Source organism: Pinus tabuliformis, chromosome 5_2, assembly GCF_031772625.1.
Source record: "Pinus tabuliformis cultivar Carrire ecotype Pingquan chromosome 5_2, CPIR1, whole genome shotgun sequence".
In the NCBI taxonomy this organism is placed as follows: Eukaryota; Viridiplantae; Streptophyta; class Pinopsida; order Pinales; family Pinaceae; genus Pinus; species Pinus tabuliformis.
In genome coordinates this window covers 818,096,760-818,119,251 of record NC_142306.1, presented here as the reverse complement: position 1 = coordinate 818,119,251, position 22,492 = coordinate 818,096,760, and the positions used below count along the sequence as shown (strand labels likewise).

Sequence of the window (22,492 nt, the reverse complement as noted above, 5' to 3'; positions counted from 1 at the left end):
TGACAACATGCATTAATTTGTTTCATGATTGGATAATACACTATAAATTCTATTAATATTATGAAAAAGGATGGACGTATCACAAAATTCTTCCTAAGTTAAGTCAAAATTTGATTACTTGATGTCCTGCGACATTCGTTGTGTTCTTATTTGATATGATACGATTTGGTTCCATGGTGTCATCTTGCCGCTATAATACATAACATAGCCAATGATGTTTAGTACACCAATTATATCACTTCAACCAATATGTTATCCAATGCATTGTTGGGTGTGGAGCCTGATTATCTTCTATATTCAAAGGTATCGCCACATAGGACCCCAGTTCGAAATGGGGGCGGCAAAGCCGGCCGTAAAATATTCGCTGCAGGGGGGGTCCAGGGGGGGCGGCTGCGACCTTTGGGAGCCCCCCCCCTGGTGGGGGGTTTCGGGGGCAGCACCCCCGAAGCTAAAAACAGCTGTAAAATTGCCTTGTAAAAGTATAGTAATTTCTAGTCAATCTGGGCCATTCATTAGGCGAATGATCTGACGGTAGAACTTATGTTTAGTTTAGGGTTTTTTACCCTAGAAGGCAACCCCTCTCTTTTTATGAGGGTATTGTATTTGAGGCTGTGTGATAGATGTGTATTTTGTGAGCGAGAATCAGAGAGGTGAGACTGTGAGAGGAAACAGAGGATATTACAGCGGATTTGCTGTAGGTTGTGTCTCTTCATTTTGCTGGATAATAGAAAGGAAGGACTGGCTGTTCGGGGTGGACGTAGCCCAAACTGGGTGAACCACGTATATCTATGTCTCTCTTGTTTTGTGCATTTTCTGTGTTTATATTTCTGCAATATTTTATGTGTTCCATTGCTCTGTAATATATAATTTTCTAACAACTGGTATCAGAGCCGAAGGTCTATTTGGCTGATAAACTCGCAGGAAAGAAGGGTTCCTGGTTCGAGTGGGAGAAATGGCGGAAGATGGTAAGTTTAGGGTCAAGAAATTTAATGGCCAAAACTTCTCGCTGTGGAAGATGCAGATGGAAGATTATCTGTATCAGAAAGATCTATACCTACCATTGGGCGGAAAAACAAAAATGCCGATGGGTATGAAAGATGAAGAATGGAACCTTCTCGATAGAAAGGCACTCGGAACAATACGGTTGTGCCTTGCTGCATCAGTCGCCTTCAACATTTCGAAGGAAAGCACGACAGAGGGTTTGATGCAGACGTTTTCGAAACTATATGAAAAACTTTCGGCCTCAAACAAGGTAATTCTTATGAAACGGTTATTTAATATGAATATGACGGAAGGTGGATCTGTTGCAAACCATTTAAATGATTTTAATACAGTTACAAGTCAGTTAAGTTCTGTAGGGGTAAACTTTGATGATGAAGTTAGAGCTCTGTTATTCTTGTGCTCATTACCAGAAAGTTGGAATGGTTTGGTAATGGCCATTAGTAACTCTGTTTTTGGATCTAGTACTTTAAAGTTTGATGATGTTGTCGGTGCTATCCTTAGTGAGGAAATGCGATGGAAAAGCTCCGGTGAGACATCAGGAAATGCTTTGAGTGCAGAGTCTAGAGGAAGAAAAATGGAAAGAGGAAAGAGCTCAGGATATCACAGTAAATCAAGGAAAGGCAGATCCATGTCCAGATCGGGGATAGTGTGCTGGAAATGTGGAAAGAAAGGACACCTAAAGAAAGACTGTATATCTCGGAAGGGAAAAGAAGGAGATGCACAGCAAGAAAACAATCATGAAGCAAATGTGACAGGTGAGGTGTTACAAGATGCTTTGATTCTTTCTTTCGAAAATATTACTGATTCCTGGGTGGTAGATTCAGGGGCTTCATTCCATGCCACACCTGATAAGAAATACTTTCATGACTATGTTCAAGGAGATTTTGGACAAGTTCATCTGGGTTATGATAAACCCTGTAAAATCGTTGGAATGGGTAAGGTTCTTGTAAAACAGTAGAATGGAAACCAATGGCTATTAAAGGAGGTAAGGCATGTTCTAGATCTAAAGAAAAATCTAATTTCAACAGGGCAGTTAGGCGGTGAAGGTTGTGTGAAAACTTTCACAGATAAAGCTTGGAAGGTCACCAAAGGAGCCCTAGTAATAGCAAAAGGCAAAAAGGTTGGCACATTGTATTTATGCAATGGTATTTCTAACTCTATTAATGCTTTAACTTCCAAAGGAGCAGATGCAGCATTATGGCATCATAGGCTCGGACACATGAGTGAAAAGGGGATGAAGATTCTTCACTCAAGGAATTTGTTGCCGGGTTTGAAGAATGTTGATTTGGACTTCTGTGAGAATTGCATTTATGGAAAACAGAAGAGAGTCAGATTTCTCAGAGTTGGGAAAGAAAAGAAGAATGAAAAATTAGAGCTTGTGCATACAGATGTATGGGGACCTGCTCAGGTATCATCTCTCGGTGGCTCTCATTATTATGTTACTTTTATTGATGATTCAACTAGAAAAACTTGGATTTATTGTATTAAGAATAAATCTGATGTATTTGATACTTTCAAGAAATGGAAAGCTTTGGTTGAGATTGAGATAGGAAAGAAATTGAAGTGTCTTAGATCAGATAATGGAGGTGAATATTGTAGCAAAGAGTTTGATACGTACTGTTCAAAGCATGGAATTCGCAGAGAGAAGACAGTTCCAAGAACACCACAAGAAAATGGTGTGTCAGAAAGGATGAATAGAACAATCATGGAGCGTGCAAGGTGCATGAGATTGCATGTAGGATTGCCTTTACAGTTTTGGGCAGACGCTGTAGATACTGTTGTTTATCTAATAAACAGAGGGCCTTCAAGTTCCTTGGATGGTGGTGTTCCAGAGGAAGCATGGACAGGTAAAAAGGTAAACTACTCTATTTTAAAGCCTTTTGGTTGTGAGGCCTTTGTCCATATTGATAAAGAAAATAGAACAAAGCTTGAGGCAAAGTCAAAGAAATGTACCTTTATTGGATATGGTGTTAATGATTTTGGTTATCGCTTATATGATTACGAAAATCACAAAATCATTAGGAGCAGAGATGTAATATTCAATGAAAAGGTCTTGTATAAGAATCAGTTGCAGGAAAAGAAACAGGAAAAGGAAAACAAGGAATACGCAGTTCTTGATGAAATCAATGAAAAAGGAAAGGTGCCTGAAAATAATAATAATCAACAACCACAACAACAACAGGCACCCCAAACACCTGAAAGTGGTGTTAGAAGATCTACCAGGATAAGTAGACCCCCTGAACGATACTCTCCTTCATTATATTATTTATTGTTGACTAATTCCGGTGAACCCGAATGTTATGAAGAAGCGATACAGGTTGAAAGCAGGAAGAAGTGGGAGGTAGCCATGGAAGAAGAGATGGACTCCTTAATGCATAACCAGACTTGGGATTTAGTCAGGTTGCCTATAGGAAAAACTACATTAAAGAATAAATGGGTTTACAGGCTGAAGGAAGAAGATGGAGGAAAACAGAGGTATAAAGCTAGACTTGTGGTGAAGGGGTTTGCACAGAAGAAAGGTATTGATTTTGATGAAATATTTTCTCCTGTTGTTAAAATGACTTCAATCAGAACCATTTTAAGTCTTGTAGCAGCTGAATATTTGCATCTTGAGCAGTTAGATGTAAAGATAGCCTCTCCATGGGGATTTGGAGGAAGAGATATATATGCAGCAGCCACAAGGATATGAGGTGAAAGGGAAGGAGAAACTAGTGTGCCAGTTGAAGAAGAGCTTGTATGGCTTAAAACAGGCTCCAAGGCAGTGGTATCTAAAATTTGACAAGTTTATGTCTGAACAAGGTTATACTAGATGTCACTCTGATCATTGTGTTTATTTGAAAAAGCAAAATGATGGCAGCTATATTATATTGTTATTGTATGTAGATGACATGCTTGTTGCAGGATCTAACATGCAGGAAATAAATGTGCTCAAAAGAAAATTGGCAAATTCATTTGCAATGAAGGATTTGGGAGCTGCAAAACAAATCCTTGGTATGAGAATAACTAGAGACAGGAAAAATCGTAAATTAACATTGTCTCAGAATGAGTACATAAAAAAGGTGTTGAAAAGATTTAACATACACAATGCAAAACCAGTTAGTACACCTTTTGCTAGCCATTTCAAACTTAGCAAGGAAATGTGCCCAAAGACCCAAGAAGACATGGATTATATGTCTAAAGTTCCATATGCATCAGCAGTTGGAAGTTTAATGTATGCAATGGTCTGCACAAGGCCTGATATTGCACATGCAGTGGGAGTTGTAAGCAGGTACATGAACAATCCAGGAAAGGAACATTGGATGGCAGTGAAATGGATTCTCAGATATTTGAAAGGTACCACAAATCAAGCATTATGCTTTGGTGGTTCAAACATCTCCCTACAAGGATATGTTGATGCAGATATGGCAGGTGACAGAGATAACAGGAGGAGCACTACAAGATATGTATTTACTGTTGGAGGAACAACTATCAGTTGGGTTTCAAAAATCCAAAGTGTTGTTGCACTTTCAACAACAGAAGCAGAGTATCTTGCTGCTACAGAGGCTAGTAAAGAAATGATTTGGTTACAAAGGTTTATGGGTGAATTGGGTAAGGAGCATGATCTGGGCACGTTATACAGTGATAGTCAAAGTGCCATTCATCTTGCAAAGAACTCAGCCTTTCATTCCAGGACTAAACACATACAGCTCAAGTACCATTTCATACGATCAGTGTTGGAAGATGGAGAGTTGAAGTTGGAAAAGATACACACTAGCCAGAATCCTGCAGATATGCTAACAAAAGTTGTAACCAGGGAGAAACTGAGAATATGCTCAGATTCAGTTGGCCTTCAAGGATGACGATGAAGATGAGAAACAGCCAGGTCCAAAGAGGAGTCATTGTCCAGCAAATGGAGCAGCGGTGGAGTTGCTACAATCAGTCTCCAAGTGGGAGATTGTTGGGTGTGGAGCCTGATTATCTTCTATATTCAAAGGTATCGCCACATAGGACCCCAGTTCGAAATGGGGGCGGCAAATCCGCTCGTAAAATATTCGCTGCAGGGGGGGGTCTAGGGGGGGGCGGCTGCGACCTTTGGGAGCCCCCCCTAGTGGGGGGTTTCGGGGGCAGCGCCCCCGAAGCTAAAAATAGCTGTAAAATTGCCTTGTAAAAGTATAGTAATTTCTAGTCAATCTAGGCCGTTCATTAGGCGGATGATCTGACGGTAGAACTTATGTTTAGTTTAGGGTTTTTTGCCCTAGAAGGCAACCCCTCTCTTTTTATGAGGGTATTGTATTTGAGGCTGTGTGATAGATGTGTATTTTGTGAGCGAGAAACAGAGAGGTGAGACTGTGAGAGAAAACAGAGGATATTACAGCGGATTTGTTGTAGGTTGTGTTTCTTCATTTTGCTGGATAATAGAAAGGAAGGACTGGCTGTTCGAGGTGGACGTAGCCGAAACTGGGTGAACCACGTATATCTGTGTCTCTTTTGTTTTGTGTGTTTTCTGTGTTTATATTTCTGCAATATTTTATGTGTTCCATTGCTCCGTAATATATAATTTTCTAACATGCAAAACCTCACTTTACTCATATATTTGACATATTGATATCATGTTTTGGATTTGAAAAAAGTAACAACATAGTTTATATAACTTTATCTCGTCTATGTTGTAGCATTTGTGAATTCATAAACACCATCCTCCTTTGGTTGAGGTTTCTTTGTCTTCTTACCTTTATCATATCTACATATTTCATATATGTCTATGGCCACCCACTTTCTTCTTGTTTATTTAATAGGTCTACATCATGCACGTCCTCTTTCAATGGCCTCCTCTAGATATTGTAATACAAAACAATAACACTAGTCACATAACATCTATGGAGTCTGTTGTTGCTCCATCCAATTCGCTAAACACACAATCGATTTAAGCTCAACTGGTTTTAACTACACCTTTCTAACTAAAATGCCCCTATTTTCAATATATACCCTTTTTGTTAATTTATACTCTTAATATGGTGACATGACACAACTCTTATAAATTTTAGATGAGGATTATGAAAACTAATGGACTAATTAATTATTATTATTTATTATATATATATATATATATATATATATATATATATATATATATAGAGAGAGAGAGAGAGAGAGAGAGAGAGAGAGAGAGAGATTTTAAAACTTAATTCAAACCCTTGATAACATGGAAACTTCCCACATCGATATTTCAAAGTGCAAACATGACAATGAATACAAATTAGATAAAGGCAAAAAATTGCAATATTATAATCAATAATTTAGGCGCAATTTTTGCCCTGTTTTGCGCCCCAAACTGACTACACTTTTTAGCCAATGGTCAACGTTAAATCCGACATAGCGCACAAATTATTGTCGAATATTCAACCAAATCACTAAAAAAACCCACCAATCTATTATTCGCCTAGGAAATGGATAAACCTATTGTGTATCCCGAATAATCAACCAAAACAATGTAATACATTCACCATATTTCCATTCTCATACTCACCAATTGCAAATTGAGGGAGCTTTGAAGTTTTGTGCAGAGTTGGAGCAGACCATAGTTGGAGCAATGTGTTGAGGCTATGAAAGAAAATAACTAATCAATTGGATCTTTATTGATGGTGGGTAGAGATATTGGCAGACCTCTCCTCCTTTGTTATGGATTTTAGTAAAAAAAAGTTGACTTGTGGTTGTCATTGAAACTCTAACAGTCACAAAATTGTTTTGTGCATCTCATTCACCCCCTACCAGAGACAAAAATCAAACCCCTGTCCATCCATTTTTCACTACTGTTGTTTAAAACAGTTAGAGGGAAGGGAGCAAAATGTAGGGAGCAAAGAGAAGGGATTTTCCACAGTCTGGAGGAAAAAATTTTGCCCTAGGATGCCAAAAAATGTCAAGCAATAGTAGAGGAAAATGAGAAAAGGGATATGATTCTTGCAAGAATGAGGTATTTCATACTCAATTTATATATTTGTACATGTTTCCATTGCTTGTTTGAATTGTATTTTTTAGTTTTTAGTTTCAAAATTATAAAGAATAAATTAGGGTTTATTTTTATTTACTTTTTTCTAAATTCTAAATAATTTTTTTATTGTACACATATAAGGACATGACAGTGAGAAACTAAAAGAGGCAATGGCTTCTATATTGGGGGTAGAAACAGTGAAAAAACTAGAAGGTATTGTCCATGCGTTCCAAATACATTGAAGACCACACTAAAGGCACTGAAATGGACCAATCAAAGCAACTGTGTCAAAGGGAATCGATTAATTCCCCACCAACTCCTTGATCGAGCAAAATACTCCAGAACAGCCTACCTCAGACAAGGAATATGCCATTTGGGAAAATGAGAACATCAAGGCTTATGCATTGATTGCAGCATCAGTAAATGAAGAGGTGAGTCGCCATATTTCACCATTTTCAAATGCTTTCGAAGCCTTACAAAAACTGAAGGAACTCTATGACTCACACTCTGCACTTGAAGTTGTTCAACTCATGATTAAACTCTTCACCCTTGAATTAAAAAATAATGATCCTCTTGCTCTTGCATCAGAAGTAAAATCTATAATGCATGATATCAAAGTCACTAATGTTGAATTGGATATTCCTCTGATAGCTTTTCTCAAGGAACTTTATCCCACTTACTCAAATTATCCTGAGTCATTGCAAACAAATGGAAACCTCAAAGATATTACCTTTGACTCGTGAAAATATTTGCTGAAAGAGATAAAGATTTTTGGAAGAAGACAACTCCTGAGTCTTCTAAAGAGGCTGTGTGCCTTGCTCATAGAGAAAAGAATCTTGCTCAAGATTATTCCAGAGGAAGAGGTGGTCGAAGAGGAAGAGGAAGAAATTTCAGAGGTAGAGGGGGCAGACACTCTCAAGGAGAAAAGTCAGATTTGCACTACATACGCTGCAAAAGAGATGGATCACATGATAAATCCACATGCAAGTTGCCTTGGGACAGAATTGATCAGGAAAGAAACCAACCCAAAGGTAAAACTAGTGAAAAAGAGAAAGGTAAAGCACCTGAATCCTCTCACTATGTTGTGGAACACTGTAATATTGGAGTAAATGAAGTCTTATTTAATGCTTCACTTGCTTCTTGGAAAAATGATTGGTTGCTTGATTCAGGAGCAACTTGCCACATGACTTTCAGAAGAGATTTTCTTTGAAGAATTTACTGACAATGTTGATGGAGAAGTATACTTTGCAGACAAATCAAAACTCAAGCCATCAGGGCTTGGCACAATCAGGCTTAAACTGGCTGGTCTTCTAGACTTTCTTCTGCATCATGTTCTATATCTCCCACATTTGAGGAGAAATTTGTTGTCCTTGGTACACATCCACCAACAAGGACACTCCATTCATATGTTTGATGGCAAGCTTGAGGTGAGAAAAGCATCAGACCACTCACTTGTCATGATAGGGATAGAAGAAGAAAGGCTTCTCAGGCTGCAGGGTACCTCTGCTAGTGCACAAAATCTTTCATACAATTCTCATTATGAAGAAGGTACATTTCCATCAAGTTTATTATGGCATGCTAGATTTGGACACTTGAACTATGACAGCCTCCGCTTGTTGAAGAAAAATGGTGTTACTGGTTTGCCTACAATTCCTAGGAAACTTAAGCAATGTGATGCTTGCATTCTAGGAAAGCATAGCAAACAGTCTTTTCATGATTCACATTCCAGAGCACATAGAAAAATTGAACTCATTCATTCAGATTTATGTGGTCCAATGCCTGTTCCTTCTGCAAATGGAAATAAATATATGATAACATTTATTGATGACTACACCAAAATTTGTTGGGTTTATTTATTGAAGAACAAATCTAATGCTTTTCAAACATTCAAGAAATTTCATACATGGATTGAAAATGATGCACAATCTCATATTGGCTCTATTCGCACTAATAATGGGAAAGAATACACTTCAAATGAATTTGAAAACTATCTTCGCCAACATGGGATCAAACTGTTGGCATTATGACTCAGGTTTGGCACTATGGCATAGGTGTTGTCCTTGATGGCAACACACTCAAGTGGAAAATCTCTGTTTAGGCTCTCAAAATAATAGAAAATGAGATACCCACAGGTGAGCCTAACAAAAACTGCGGACCCGCAGGTTTCTTGAACAAGAAGTGTGGGCATACCCGCAGGTTCTCCGAACAAAAGGTGAGGTCGTCAAATTCACTCACTCCAATGCAGAAAAGCACGCACACGTGGGAATTTTTATGTTTGATCCTTGGTATTTAGTCCAACGTGTTTGATCCTATGGTTTTGGTCCGGGTATAGCATCTAAAATATTGAACCCAGGTTTTGGGTCCCTTGTATTGGCTTTCTATGGTTTTGATCCATGGTTTGTGTAAGGGCTTGCCTATAAAAAAGGAAAGGAGATCATTTGGCTAGACACTTGTGAATGTTGAATATCTTAAGATGAACCAGATCTGAAATACTTGTAATCGATTGATGAAATAGAATTAAACCTGAGCATAAGAAGACTGATCAATTAAGGGGTTGTGATCTCTTTGGCGCATGATCAGATTTGTGGATCTGACAGTCTGGGGTACAATTGAGGACTGATTAAGTGTTTATATCTGGAGGTCCACATGCGAGAAATGGTGCAGGTGCGGAGGTCTGCAGCCCAGTAGAAGGCGCAGGTGCAGAGGTTCGCAGCTCAGTAGAAGGCGCAGGTGCGGAGGTCTGCAGCCCAGTAGAAGGCATAGGTGTGGAGGTCCACAATCCAGTAGAAGACGTAGGTGTGGAGGTTCGCAGTCCAGTAGAAGACAAAGGTGCGGAGGTGCGCAGTCTAGGAGGGAGATCAGGTGCGGAGGTACGCTGTTGAGTAGACAGATCAGGTGCGGAGCTGCATAGGCTAGACACAACAAAAGTGCAGATATTCACAGGTTTATATTAGTGAAGTTGCGGACTTTTCTTGAAATAATTGTTGGCTACCTTTTGTCTATTGCTGCAGAATTCTGGGTTTAGATTACTGGTATTGCTTGTCTGGTTACTGCATTCTGAGAGGCTATTGGTTGATTCATTAGTTGATTGTGAAAGGAGATTGGTTGATTCACATGTAGTTGATGATTATTTGATGTTCATGCATCTAGTCTGAAAATTAATGAAACGTGGTCCTTGGAAAAAAAGAAGTAATTCAGCACCTACGTACTAGTAGCTCAGCTAGTACAAGAGCTATGGGGGTTGTAGCTCCCTTCCAAGAGAGACTGGAAAACGATAGAGGGTTGTAGCTCTCTGCAGGTTGCAGCCTGCGTACTGGTAAAGGACTGCACCAGTACAGAATCATTGTAAAAGAAGTTTCTAATTGAAAGAAGATAGAGACACATTGCAGCAGGTGGTTTTCACCCACATTGGGTTTCCACCTTATATCTGGTGTTCTTTGGTGTGACTATCTGTTTTTCTTGTTCCTGTTCATTATTATATGGTACTGACATTCAAATTAATGGTCAACATCTGAAGAATAAATTAAATTATAAATCTAGAGGGAATATTGAAAAGAATTTGATAATACTGATTCACCCCCCCTCTCAATATTATTCCAACAATTGGTATCAGAGCAGGTCCTTCAGAAGAAGCTTGATCACTTGAAGGAAGATCTATCATCATGAGCAACTACGAGAAAGAAGCATCGATCAGGCCACCGATTTTTTATGGGACAAACTTTGTATATTGGAAGGTAAGAGTCATTGCCTATCTTCAATCTCTTGGTACAGAAGTCTGGGATATCATAGATACAGGGTACACTTTTCCGTCAGCAACACCTACGAATCCGGATGGTAAGAAGAAATATGAAACAAATGCATAGGTTGTCAGTACTCTATTAGGATGACTATCTCAATCAGAATTCGTCAAGGTTATGCAGTATAAATCTGCAAAAGAAATATGGGACAAGATTGTTCTGAGCTATGAAGGAGATGAACAGGTAAAACGAGCAAAACTTCAAACCCTCAGAATTCAGTATGAAAGTCTCAGAATGCACAATGATGAAAGTGTGGCTAATTGTTTCCTTCGTGTAGATGAGATTGTTAATTCTATGAAAAACTTGGGTGAAGAAGTAAAAGAGGCTATTGTGGTTGAAAAGGTTCTAAGATCCTTGTCCCCTAAATTTGAATCTAAAGTTTCTGCAATAGAAGAAAAAGAGAATCTACGAAACCTCACTATGTCACAGCTACACGGAATTCTGACCGCTTACGAAATGAGGAAAGGAGGACCATCAGATAGAAGAGAAGCTGCATTCAAGGCTTTAGGCAAAGGAGATTACTATGAGTCAGGACATCTATCAGAAGAAGACGAAGAAACAAATTTTTTCAAGAACCTTCAACGAGGTGCTGGAAGATTCAAAGGTAAGTTACCTTTCAAATGCTTTGCTTGTGGAAGAGTCGGTCACTATGCTGCAAAGTGTCCTCATAAAGATAAGCTTGATAAAGGTAAGGAACTTGTCAGATGGAACAAGAAACAGAGTGTAAATAAGAAAAGTTATTACACTCATGAAGACAGTGATGGACTTTCAAATAGTGACGAAGATGAACAAGGTAACAATTATAGACTCTTAATGGCTTTTGAAGATGATGATTTCATGGATTCTATAGATGAAGAAGGTTTGTATGAAGGGATTTCTAAACTCAAAATTTGTTTAGAAGAGAAAAATATGATTATTGATACTCTGCAATTCCAACTGGCTGAAAAAGAAAAACTTCATGAAAAGTTAGAATGTGAAATTGTTGGTCTTAGAAAAGAGATTGAGAAAACAAAAGCTCTTAATATTAAATTTGTTAAAGGATTTGAAACTCTGGATGAGATTATCAATGTGCAGCGTTCTCCACTAATCAAGACAGTTCTGGGATATAATGAAGAATCATCTCAAGCATTCACCTCCAAAAGTTTTCTTGATGCAGCAAGGAGGAGCGAGCAAAGGCCTAATAGAAATCATCAAGTAAATCAGGGACAATTTACCTGAAGAATGAACAAAGACTATCAAGTAAATCGGGGGCAATCTACTTTAAGGACAAACAGAAGCTACAACCAGCCTCTGGTAAAACTTTCTCAATTCGCCTCAAGAATGGATGTCAATAGAAACTACAATCATTTGGCTGGTAGATTTGATAATCACAGGAGTTTCTTCAATGGCCAATGTTTCTCTTGTCATAACTTTGGCCACAAAGCAGCTCAATTTGTTGCCTATAAGACAATCATGAATAGATAAGCTCAAAAACAAAGGATCATGACTGGGATCGTGAAAAGAACCTACAATAACTTTTCTGCTCTTGAAAATGAAATAGAATTCTCTATTTGTAACAACTTCGGTCATGAAGATTCTGAATGCAGGAGCAGGTTTCGGCAGCCAACTCAGAAGGAGCAAGCCTCAAGTGTCAAAACATGGAGAATGAAGGAACCACAACCAGAGAGATGTGGTATAGCTTTATATGAGGAAGGGCAAGAAAATCAATTGTACATTGACAGTGGCTGTTCGAAACACATGACGGGTGATAAGGAAAAGCTCCAGTCATATAGTGCCTTAGAGAAGGAGAAGAAGGTCTCTTTTGGAAATGACACCCCTGCACTCATAAAAGGTAAAGGTTCTGTTCAGTTGAAAGAAAAGGTCAAAGCTGGAAATGTTATGTATGTTGATGGGTTAAAGCATAATTTGTTGAGTTTTAGTCAGATGTGTGATCAAGGAACGGAGGTAATATTTCGATCAAATGGATGTAGTGTTCGTGATCTTGATACAGGAAAAACAGTGATCAAAGGCATAAGGACTCCAAATAATTTATACATATTCAAAGAAGGACAACATCAATGCTATCTAAGCAAGAACGATGAACACTGGTTATGGCTCAGAAGATTGGGGCATCTTAGCTTCTCACAGATAAGGAAAGCATGTAAATACCAAGCAGTTCGTGGTCTTCTAGACATCAGAATTCCAGACAATACAATTTGCAAATCATGTCAGTTTGGTAAGCGAACTAGAACTAACTTCCCTGAGAAGGAAGGATCAGCTAGCAGGCCACTTGAACTTGTCCATACTAATGTATGTGGCCCATCTAGGAAAAGGTCACCTCGAGGAGAAGAATATTTCATATTATTCATTGACAACTTTTCCAGGATGTGTTAGATAGGACTTATGAAGCACAAAGACGAAGCCTTTGAAAAGTTCAAATCATTCAAAGCCTTGGTGGAGAATGAATCAGATCACAAAATCAAATGTCTCAGGTCTGATAGAGGTGGGGAGTTTACCTTGAATGAATTTTTTGACTTTTGTGAAAAACATGGAATAAGAAGGGAATTCTCTACAGCTAGGACTCCTCAGCAAAATGGAGTGGTGGAAAGGATGAACAGAACGATTCAACAAATGGCTCGTGCTATGCTTGATGAGTCTGGAACTCCCGCAACCTTCTAGGGTGAAGCCGCATTTGCTGTAGTTGTTATTCTCAACAAGACAAATATTCGGGTGAACAACACTCAAACCCCTCATGAGCTTTGGTATGGTGAGACTCCTTCGGTAAAAACATTTCAAAATTTTTGGAAGAAAATGCTATATTAAAATTAATGATGAAAATCTTGGCAAGTTTGCAACTGGAGCAGATGAAGGCATTCTCCTTGGTTATTCTCCTCACAGCACAGCATACAAATGTTACAATAAAAGGCTTGGAAGAATTGTCGACGACATTGATGTAGTGGTGGATGAAAAAGAAAACACTCCCAGGCAGGTAAGATCTGAAGACTTCGAAGATGATGAGGACTATCCATCAACATCAAATCAGATTCATGATGAAGAAGAAAGCATGAGGCACCTGAGGAACAGATAAGGATAGAAGAAAAGACTCCATCCAAGTATGTTCAAAAGAATCATCCAGAATCTCAAATTTTGGGGCAAAAGGAGGCAGGCATACAAACAAGAAGAACAATTGCAGAAGCTTCAAGCTATTTGGCATTACTTTCCTCCACTGAACCACAAAATGTAAGGGAGGCATGCAAAGATGAATGCTGGGTCAAGGCAATGGATGAAGAACTTGAACAGATTGAAAGGAATAACACTTGGGAATTGGTTCCTAGACCAAAAAATAAGAATGTCATAGGGACAAAGTGGATTTTCAAAAATAAACTAAATGAAAATGGAGATGTGGTTAGAAACAAGGCAAGACTTGTTTGTAAAGGATATGTGCAACAAGATGGCATAGACTTTGAAGAAACCTTTGCACCAGTTGCTAGACTTGAGGCTATAAAAATGTTTCTTGCTCTCTCTAGCTTTCAAAAGTTCAAAGTATTTCATATGGACGTAAAATCTGCCTTTCTGAATGGAGACTTGAATGAAGAAGTATACATTGAACAACCAGATGGGTTCATCCTTGGAAATGATCCAAATCTTGTATGCAAGCTCAAAAAGGCTCTCTATGGTCTTAAACAGGTTCCTAGGGCATGGCATTATTGGTTGGATAAATATCTTCATCAACAAGGTTTTATAAAAGGATCAACTGACAACAATTTATATACAAGGGTTGATAATGAAAAGTTGCTAATACTTGTTGTGTATGTAGATGATATCATCTTTGGTAGCAATGAAGAAGACATGAGTCAAAAGTTTGCCTTGGTGATGCAAAAGGAATTTGAAATGTCCATGCTTGGTGAGCTCACATATTTCCTTGGTTTGCAAGTCCAACAAAACAAAGACAGTATTTTTTTATCACAAACCAAGTATCTCAAGCAGATATTGAAGAAATATGGGATGGAGGATTTGAAACCAGTATGTACCCCTATGGTGACAGGATGTAGCCTCTGCGCGAATGATGAGTCGGCAGTAGTACATCAACCAACCTATAGATCCATGATTGGAAGTCTACTTTATTTGACAGATACCCGACCAGACATCATGCATGCAGTGGGAATTGTTGGAAGATTTCGGGCAAATCCAAAGGAAACTCATCTTCAGGTAGGTAAGAGAATCTTCAAGTACCTTCAAGGAACTCAAAACTATGGCTTATGGTATCCTAGAGATACAGATCTCACACTTCATGCTTATACAGATGCAGATTGGGCCGGAAGCGTGGATGATAGGAAAAGCACTAGTGGTGGTGCATTCTTCATGGGTCCTAGATTAGTATCTTGGTTTAGCAAGAAACAAAGCTCTATTGCATTATCTACAGCTGAAGTAGAATATGTAGCTGCTGCATCTTGCTGCACACAACTCCTTTGGATGATGCAAACATTGCAAGACATGCAAATCACTTGTACTCCACCTATCTCCATCTTCTGTGATAATACAAGTGCAATCAGTATTTCAAAGAATCCTGTCATGCATTCAAAGACCAAGCACATACCAATCAAGTATCATTTTCTTCGGGAACAAGTGCTTGAAAAAAAGGTCAAGTTGGAGTATGTTCCCTCTAAGGAACAAGTTGCTGATATACTCACCAAACCGCTGCCCAGGGAGACCTTTGAATACCTCAGGCAAAAGCTAGGGGTAGTTGATGCATCATCTTGCTGTTGAATCTTGTCTGTTTTAGAGATTGTTGGTTGTACGCGAGTTTCATATGGGGTATACGCGTACATTCACTGGTTTATGGATTGGTTGAAGACCAAATGGCACAGGTTCAGGGGGAGCATATATTCTTCTAATAATGCATTGTTGGCATTATTGTAGAAGATCTTGGAGGAGCATGTATAGAAGGAGTACATGGATGCTGATCTGAATATTGCTGCTAATGTTTTGTCTCTATGTCTTATATTTCTTTTGTCAAGGTCATGTAACGGCCTATGTCCGGGATGAATGATGTAATGTACTTGGTTGTCATATGTAAATTTCTGATGTAACCCCACTTGGTTGGGAGGATGATCCCCACTTGGTTGGGTGATGAATGTATGTATAGAATATTTTGGTGATAGGAAGGTCATTTGGTGTATGGTGGTTTATGGTTCTTTTTGAAGAAAATTTCTTTTGCAGATCTGGCCTACAGTCAGGGGGAGCACGATTAGCACAGCAGAACAGAGTCTTTAGCATGTTCTCCAGGGGAGCATAACCCTTTTTCCTTGATGACAAAGGGGGAGAATGACTTTGAGGATCTTGGGGTTGCCATCAAGTCCAAAGGGGGAGATTGTTGACATTATGACTCAGGTTTGGTGCTATGGCACAGGTGTTGTCCTTGATGGCAACACACTCAAGTGGAAAATCTCTATTCAGGCTCTCAAAATAATAGAAAATGAGATACCCGCAGGTGAGCCTAACAAAAGCAGCGGACCCGCAGGTTTCCCGAACAAGAAGTGCAGGCATACCCGCAGGTTTTCCGAACAAAAGGTGCAGTCGTCAATTTCACTCACTCCAATGCAAAAAAGCGCGCGCACGTGGGAATTTTTATGTTTGATCCTTGGTATTTAGTCCGACGTGTTTGATCCTATGGTTTTGGTCTGTGGTATAGCATCTAAAATACTGAACCCCGGTTTTGGGTCCCTTGTATTGGCTTTCTATGGTTTTGATCCATGGTTTGTGTAAGGGCTTGCCTATAAAAAAGGAAAGGAGATCATTTGGCTAGACACTTGTGAATGTTGAATATCTTAAGATGAACTAGATCTGAAATACTTGTAATCGGTTGATGAAATAGAATTAAACCTAAGCATAAGAAGACTGATCAATTGAGGGGTCGTGATCTCTTTGGTGCATGATCAGATCTGTGGATAAAGTCTGGGGTACAATTGAGGACTGATTAAGTGTTTATATCCGGAGGTCTGCAGGCGAGATACGGTGCAGGTGTGGAGGTCCGCAGAGTAGTAGAAGGCATAGGTGCGGAGGCTCGCAGCTCAGTAGAAGGCGCAGGTGCGGAGGTCCGCAGCCTAGTAGAAGGTGCAGGTGTGGAGGTCCGCAGTCTAGTAGAAGACGCAGGTGCGAAGGTTTGCAGTCCAGTAGAAGACGAAGGTGCGGAGGTGCGCAGTCCAGGAGGTGGATCAGGTGTGGTGGTACGCTGTCGAGTAGACAGATCAGGTGCGGAGCTGCGCAGGTTGGACGCAGCAGAAGTGTGGATATTCACAGGTTTATATTAGTGAAGTTGCGGACTTTTCTTGAAATAATTGTTGGCTGCCTTTTATCTATTGCTGCAGAATTCTGGGTTTAGATTACTAGTATTGCTTGTCTGGTTACTGCATTCTGAGAGGCTATTGGTTGATTCATTAGTTGATTGTGAAAGGAGATTGGTTGATTCACATGTACTTGATGATTATTTGATGTTCATGGATCCAATCTGAAAATTAATGAAACGTGGTCCTTGGAAGAAAATAAGTAGGTTAGCACCTACGTACTAGTAGCTCAGCTAGTACAAGAGCTAAGGGGGTTGTAGCTCCCTTCCAGGAGAGACTGGAAAACAAGAGAGGGTTGTAGCTCTCTACAGGTTGCAGCTTGCGTACTGGTAAAGGACTGCACCAGTACAGAATCATTGTAAAAGAAGTTTCTAATTGAAAGAAGATAGAGACACATTGCAGTAGGTGGTTTTCACCCACATTGGTTTTCCACCTTATATCTGGTGTTCTTTGGTGTGACTGTCTGTTTTTCTTGTTCCTGTTCATTGTTATATGGTACTGACATTCAAATTAATGGTCAACATCTGAAGAAAAAATTAAATTATAAATCTAGAGGGAATATTGAAAAGAATTTGATAATACTGATTCACCCCCCCTCTCAGTATTATTTCCAACACAAACAACAAACAACTATGCCTTATAATCCCCAACAGAATGGAGTAGCTGAAATAATGAATAGGACAATCTTAAATATGGTACGCTCCATGATGTTTTTCAAAAATGTAAAATTGATGTTTTGGGCTGATGCAGTTCTATGTGTTGTAAATGTAAAGAATAGATTTCCATCTAATGCTATTAGAAACAAGACTCCTTATGAGATGTGGTATGTGCACATTCCTTCGATAAAGAGTCTCAGGGTCTTTGGTTCCACATGTTATGCCTTGATACCAAAGGTACATAGAAACAAACTTGGTGCAAGAATTCGTAAGTGTATCTTCCTGGGGTATTCAAACACCTCCAAAGCATACTGTCTCTATGATGAAGTCAATAAAAAGTTTGTTGAATCTAGAGATGTAATCTTTCTTGAATCATCCAAAACTGACAATGTTGTTGAGCAGCAACTTGATCACTTGGATAGATTTGCAAATGCAAAATCATTTCAAGAATTTGATAATCAAATTCCACATATTGAAGGGGGGATTCCTATACTAGATCAACTTGTGGAATCTTCTTCTGAAGCACTCTCTCCCCCGCATGAAACTCCAACAATGGATGATACTTTGAGTGATGTGATTGACAGAATTGGGAGAATCAATCTTGATTCAGGCCCAACTCAATCAACAGAGCAGCCTAGACCATTTGAGAAAGGTCCCCCAAAGTGGATGACAAAGACACTTGAAAGTGTTCATCCTGATGAGGTTGGAAAGATAGGAACTAGAAATTCAAACCGACAAAATGGAGTTGATGTAGATGACTCTGATTCACCTGTTGATATGGATGTTTCTTATGATTGTGAATTGAATTTGTCTACAGATTTTGAACTAACTTCCTTCAAAGAATCTGCTTCTCATGATGAATGGAAAGAAGCGATGCAAAAGGAGTATGATTCCCTGATAAAGAATGGCACTTGGAAGCTGGTTGATCCTCCATTGGGAACCAAACCAATTAGCTGCAAGTGGGTCTACAAGAACAAGTATAAAGCTGATGGCTCACTTAACAAGCACAAAGTCAGGCTTGTGGCAAAAGGTTTTGCACAGAAGGAAGGGGTCAATTATGAGGAGGATTTCCCCCCCATAGCAAAATAGGCTACCATCCAGACACTTTTTGCCATAGTAGCTCAGAACGGTTGGAAAGTTCATCGAATGGATGTAAAAATTGCTTTCTTGAATGGAGATCTAAAAGAGAATGTTTTTATGTCCTAGACTAAAGGATTTGCTATGAAAGGACATGAACATAAAGTATGCAAACTTGTGAAATACTTGTATGGCCTCAAACAAGCACTGCGAGCCTGGTATGAAAAACTAATTGAGCATCTTCTGAAACTCAATTTCAAACATTATGATCTTGATGATGCAACTTTGTTTGTAAAGAAGGTTAGTAAAATAGTTGTATATCTTGTGGTGTATGTCGATGATCTTTTGATGACTGGGAACAATGAGAGCTACATTGCATCCATAAGGAAGGAATTGAGGAAAGGTTTTGAAATGACCAATTTGGGCTATGTTCATTACTATCTTGGTATTGAAGTAACTCAATGTCCAAGGTCCATATTCCTTTCTCAAAATAAATACATTGGAGATCTGTTGAACAGGTTTGGCATGATTGAATGCAATCCTCTAACTACTCCAATGGAACAAAATTTAAAGATTACATCCATTGAAGGAAAAGAATTTGAGGATGCAACAAAATATAGACAGTTTGTAAGAAGTCTCAACTACTTAACTACTACCAGACCAGACATTTCGTTTGATGTTGGAATCCTCTCCAGGTTTATGCAAAAGCCTTGTGAGAGGCATTGGTCTACTACAAAAAGAGTTCTAAAATACTTGAAGGGAACTCAAGACTTTGGAATCAAGTATACACAGGTGGGCAACTTCAGCTTGATTGGATACTTTGATTCGGAGTTCGATGGAGATAAAGAAATTGGGGTATCTACTTCAGGTTATGCTATGAGTCTTGGATCAGGAGCTGTCTCTAGGAGATCATGTAAACAATTAGTTCCCACAGATTCCACAACAGAGGCAGAATATGTGGCAGCATCTGAGGCAACAAAAGAAATTGTGTGGCTCAGGAAAATTCTTGAAGATTTGCAGGTAAAACAAATACAATCGACTCCACTCATGATTGACAATACCTCGGCAATAAAGTTGTTAGGTCCCTATAATACTAGTGATTACCCCATTACTATTGTAGTTTTATCCCTTATTAATATTGTTGTGCCCCTATTTGTCCCCAAGGACTTCGAACATCTTAAAGAGGCAATGTGCTAAGCACCGGTCTTAGCTACACCGGAATTCAAAAAAACCTTTATTGTGGAATGTAATGCTTCAGGAAATGGATTTGGTGCTATTTTAATGCAAGATGAAAGACCCATTACTTTTGAAAGTCATCCAATCAAGGGAAAGTTTTTACAAAAAGCTATTTATGAGAAGGAAATGTTGGCAATACTACATGCACTTAAGAAATGGTGACCGTACCTAATGGGAAGACACTTCAAGGTAAAAACGGATCATGATAGCCTTAAATACTTTTTAGAACAAAGATTATCCTCTGAAGAGCAACAAAAGTGGGTCACAAGGATGTCGGGTTATGACTTTGAAATCATCTACAAAAAAGGGAAGCAAAATGTGGTGGCAGATGCACTCTCAAGAAAGGATAAGGATGTGGAAGCATTATTGTGCGCCATTTCTATTATCCAACCAAATTGGATAAACGAAGCAAGGGAAGAATGGAAGAATGATGAAGAAGTGTGGGCACTTATTCGAAAGTTACAACAAGATTCCAATACACCTGATACATTTAGCTGGAAAAATGATTCGTTATGGTACAAAGATCGCTTATACCTCTGTAATAATTCCCAACTCAAACAAAATATTCTTATGGAATTGCACACTTATCCCTTAGGAGGGCACTCAGGATTTTTAAAAACTTACCACAGGGTTAAGAAGGAATTTTTCTAGGATGGCCTTAAATCGGATATTCAAAAGTTTGTGGCAGAATGTTTGGTTTGCCAACAAAATAAAGTTGAAACAATTAAGACCCTGGATCTATTACAACCTTTATCCATTCCAAGCCAACGTTGGGAAGAGGTTTCAATGGATTTTATCATAGGTTTACCCAAGTCTGAGGGAAAGAGTGTCATCATGGTGGTAGTTGACAGACTTACCAAGTATGAACACTTTTGTGCATTATCACATCCATTTAAAGCCAGTACAGTGTCTACTGCATTTATGGAAATAATTCAAAAGCTACATGGAAACCAAAAGATTATTGTAAGTGACAGAGATCCCATTTTTACTGGAAATTTTTTGACAGAATTATTTTCTCATCTTGGTACTCAGTTAGCTCACAGCTTATCTTATCATCCTCAATCTGATGGGAAAACTAAGATAGTAAACAAATGTTTGGAAGGATATCTTCGTTGCTTTGTATCTGATAAACAGACACAATGGGTCAAATGGTTGCCTCTGGCTGAATGGTGGTATAACACTTCCTTCCATACAGCAACAAAAATGACCCCATTTATGGAACTTTATGGATATTAGCCACCATCCATCACATCATATTTACGAGAAAATTCTAAGGTTCAAGCAGTGGAACATCACTTCGAACATCAACAACAAGTCCTCCAACTCGTAAAGGATAACCTCGTGTTGGCACAGAATAGAATGAAACAACAGGCAGACCAACATCGCAGCGAAAGAAGTTTTGATGTAGGTGATTGGGTATTCCTACGACTACAACCATATAAACAAATGTCCCTCAAGCAAGCTAAGAAGGATAATAAATTATCACCAAAGAATTATGGTTCATACAAGGTATTGCAAAATATTGGTACTATGGCATACAAATTGGAGCTTCCTGTAGCTTCTTGAGTGCACCCAGTTTTTCATGTTTCATGTTTAAAGAAGGTTATAGGCGACAAGCTCCCAGTTCAAGCAATATTGCCAAAACTTGACGAGGAAGGAAAAATTATATTGGAACCAGAAGCAGTCACAGAAACAAGAACTTGACAACTACGAAATCGATCAATTTCAGAGTATCTCATCAAGTGGAAGAACTTATCCGCTGAAGATTCCACATGGGAGGATAAGAATTTTTTACAGAAGCATCCAGAACTACTCAAGCGTTGAGGATAACACTTTTTTGAAGGAGAGGGGCATGTTAGGTCCCTATAATACTAGTGATTACCCCATTACTATTGTAGTTGTATCCCTTATTAATATTTTTGTTCCCCTATTTGTCCCCATATTGTTATTACTGTGCCCCATAGAATCCCTCTATTGTTATTTTTGTGGCTTTATATTATTATTGTTAGGTCAACTGGGTTATATTGTGACTCTTTAGACTCCTATATATAGAAAGGAGGTTTTGTCATTTGAATCATCAAAGAATCATTCATTTGTGTAATGTAAAGGAGGTTTCCCCCTTGAAGAGGCTAAATTCTAAGGCGTTGATCTATCTTTTCTATCTTTTTGTGAGCTGGTTTCATAACAAAAGTTGGCCAAGAACCCAAAGTTCCATGATCGAACAAAGCACATCAATACAAAATATCATCTAATTTGACATCATGTTGAGGCCAAAACAATACGTCTTCGCCATTGCTCCACTAATGAGAAAATTGCAGACATCTTCACCAGAGCCCTTGGAAGAGAAAAGGTTGAAAGATTTAGAACGATGCTTGGACTCACCAACATCCCTTCAGATTAAGGGGGGGGAATGTTCACACCTAATCATAGGGA

The 22,492-nt window shown here is 38.9% G+C and overlaps 1 protein-coding gene across 1 annotated transcript in view; it reads right to left on the bottom strand.

Annotated features, from left to right (window-relative positions):
* LOC149161815 (putative E3 ubiquitin-protein ligase BAH1-like) overlaps nt 1-22,492 on the bottom strand; it is a 43,789-nt gene that overhangs the window by 102 nt on the left and 21,195 nt on the right. The window contains exon 4 of the mRNA XM_089435009.1: nt 119-190. Within this exon, the coding sequence (XP_089291135.1) occupies nt 119-190 (72 nt within the window). The remainder of the gene's footprint in view (nt 1-118; nt 191-22,492) is intronic.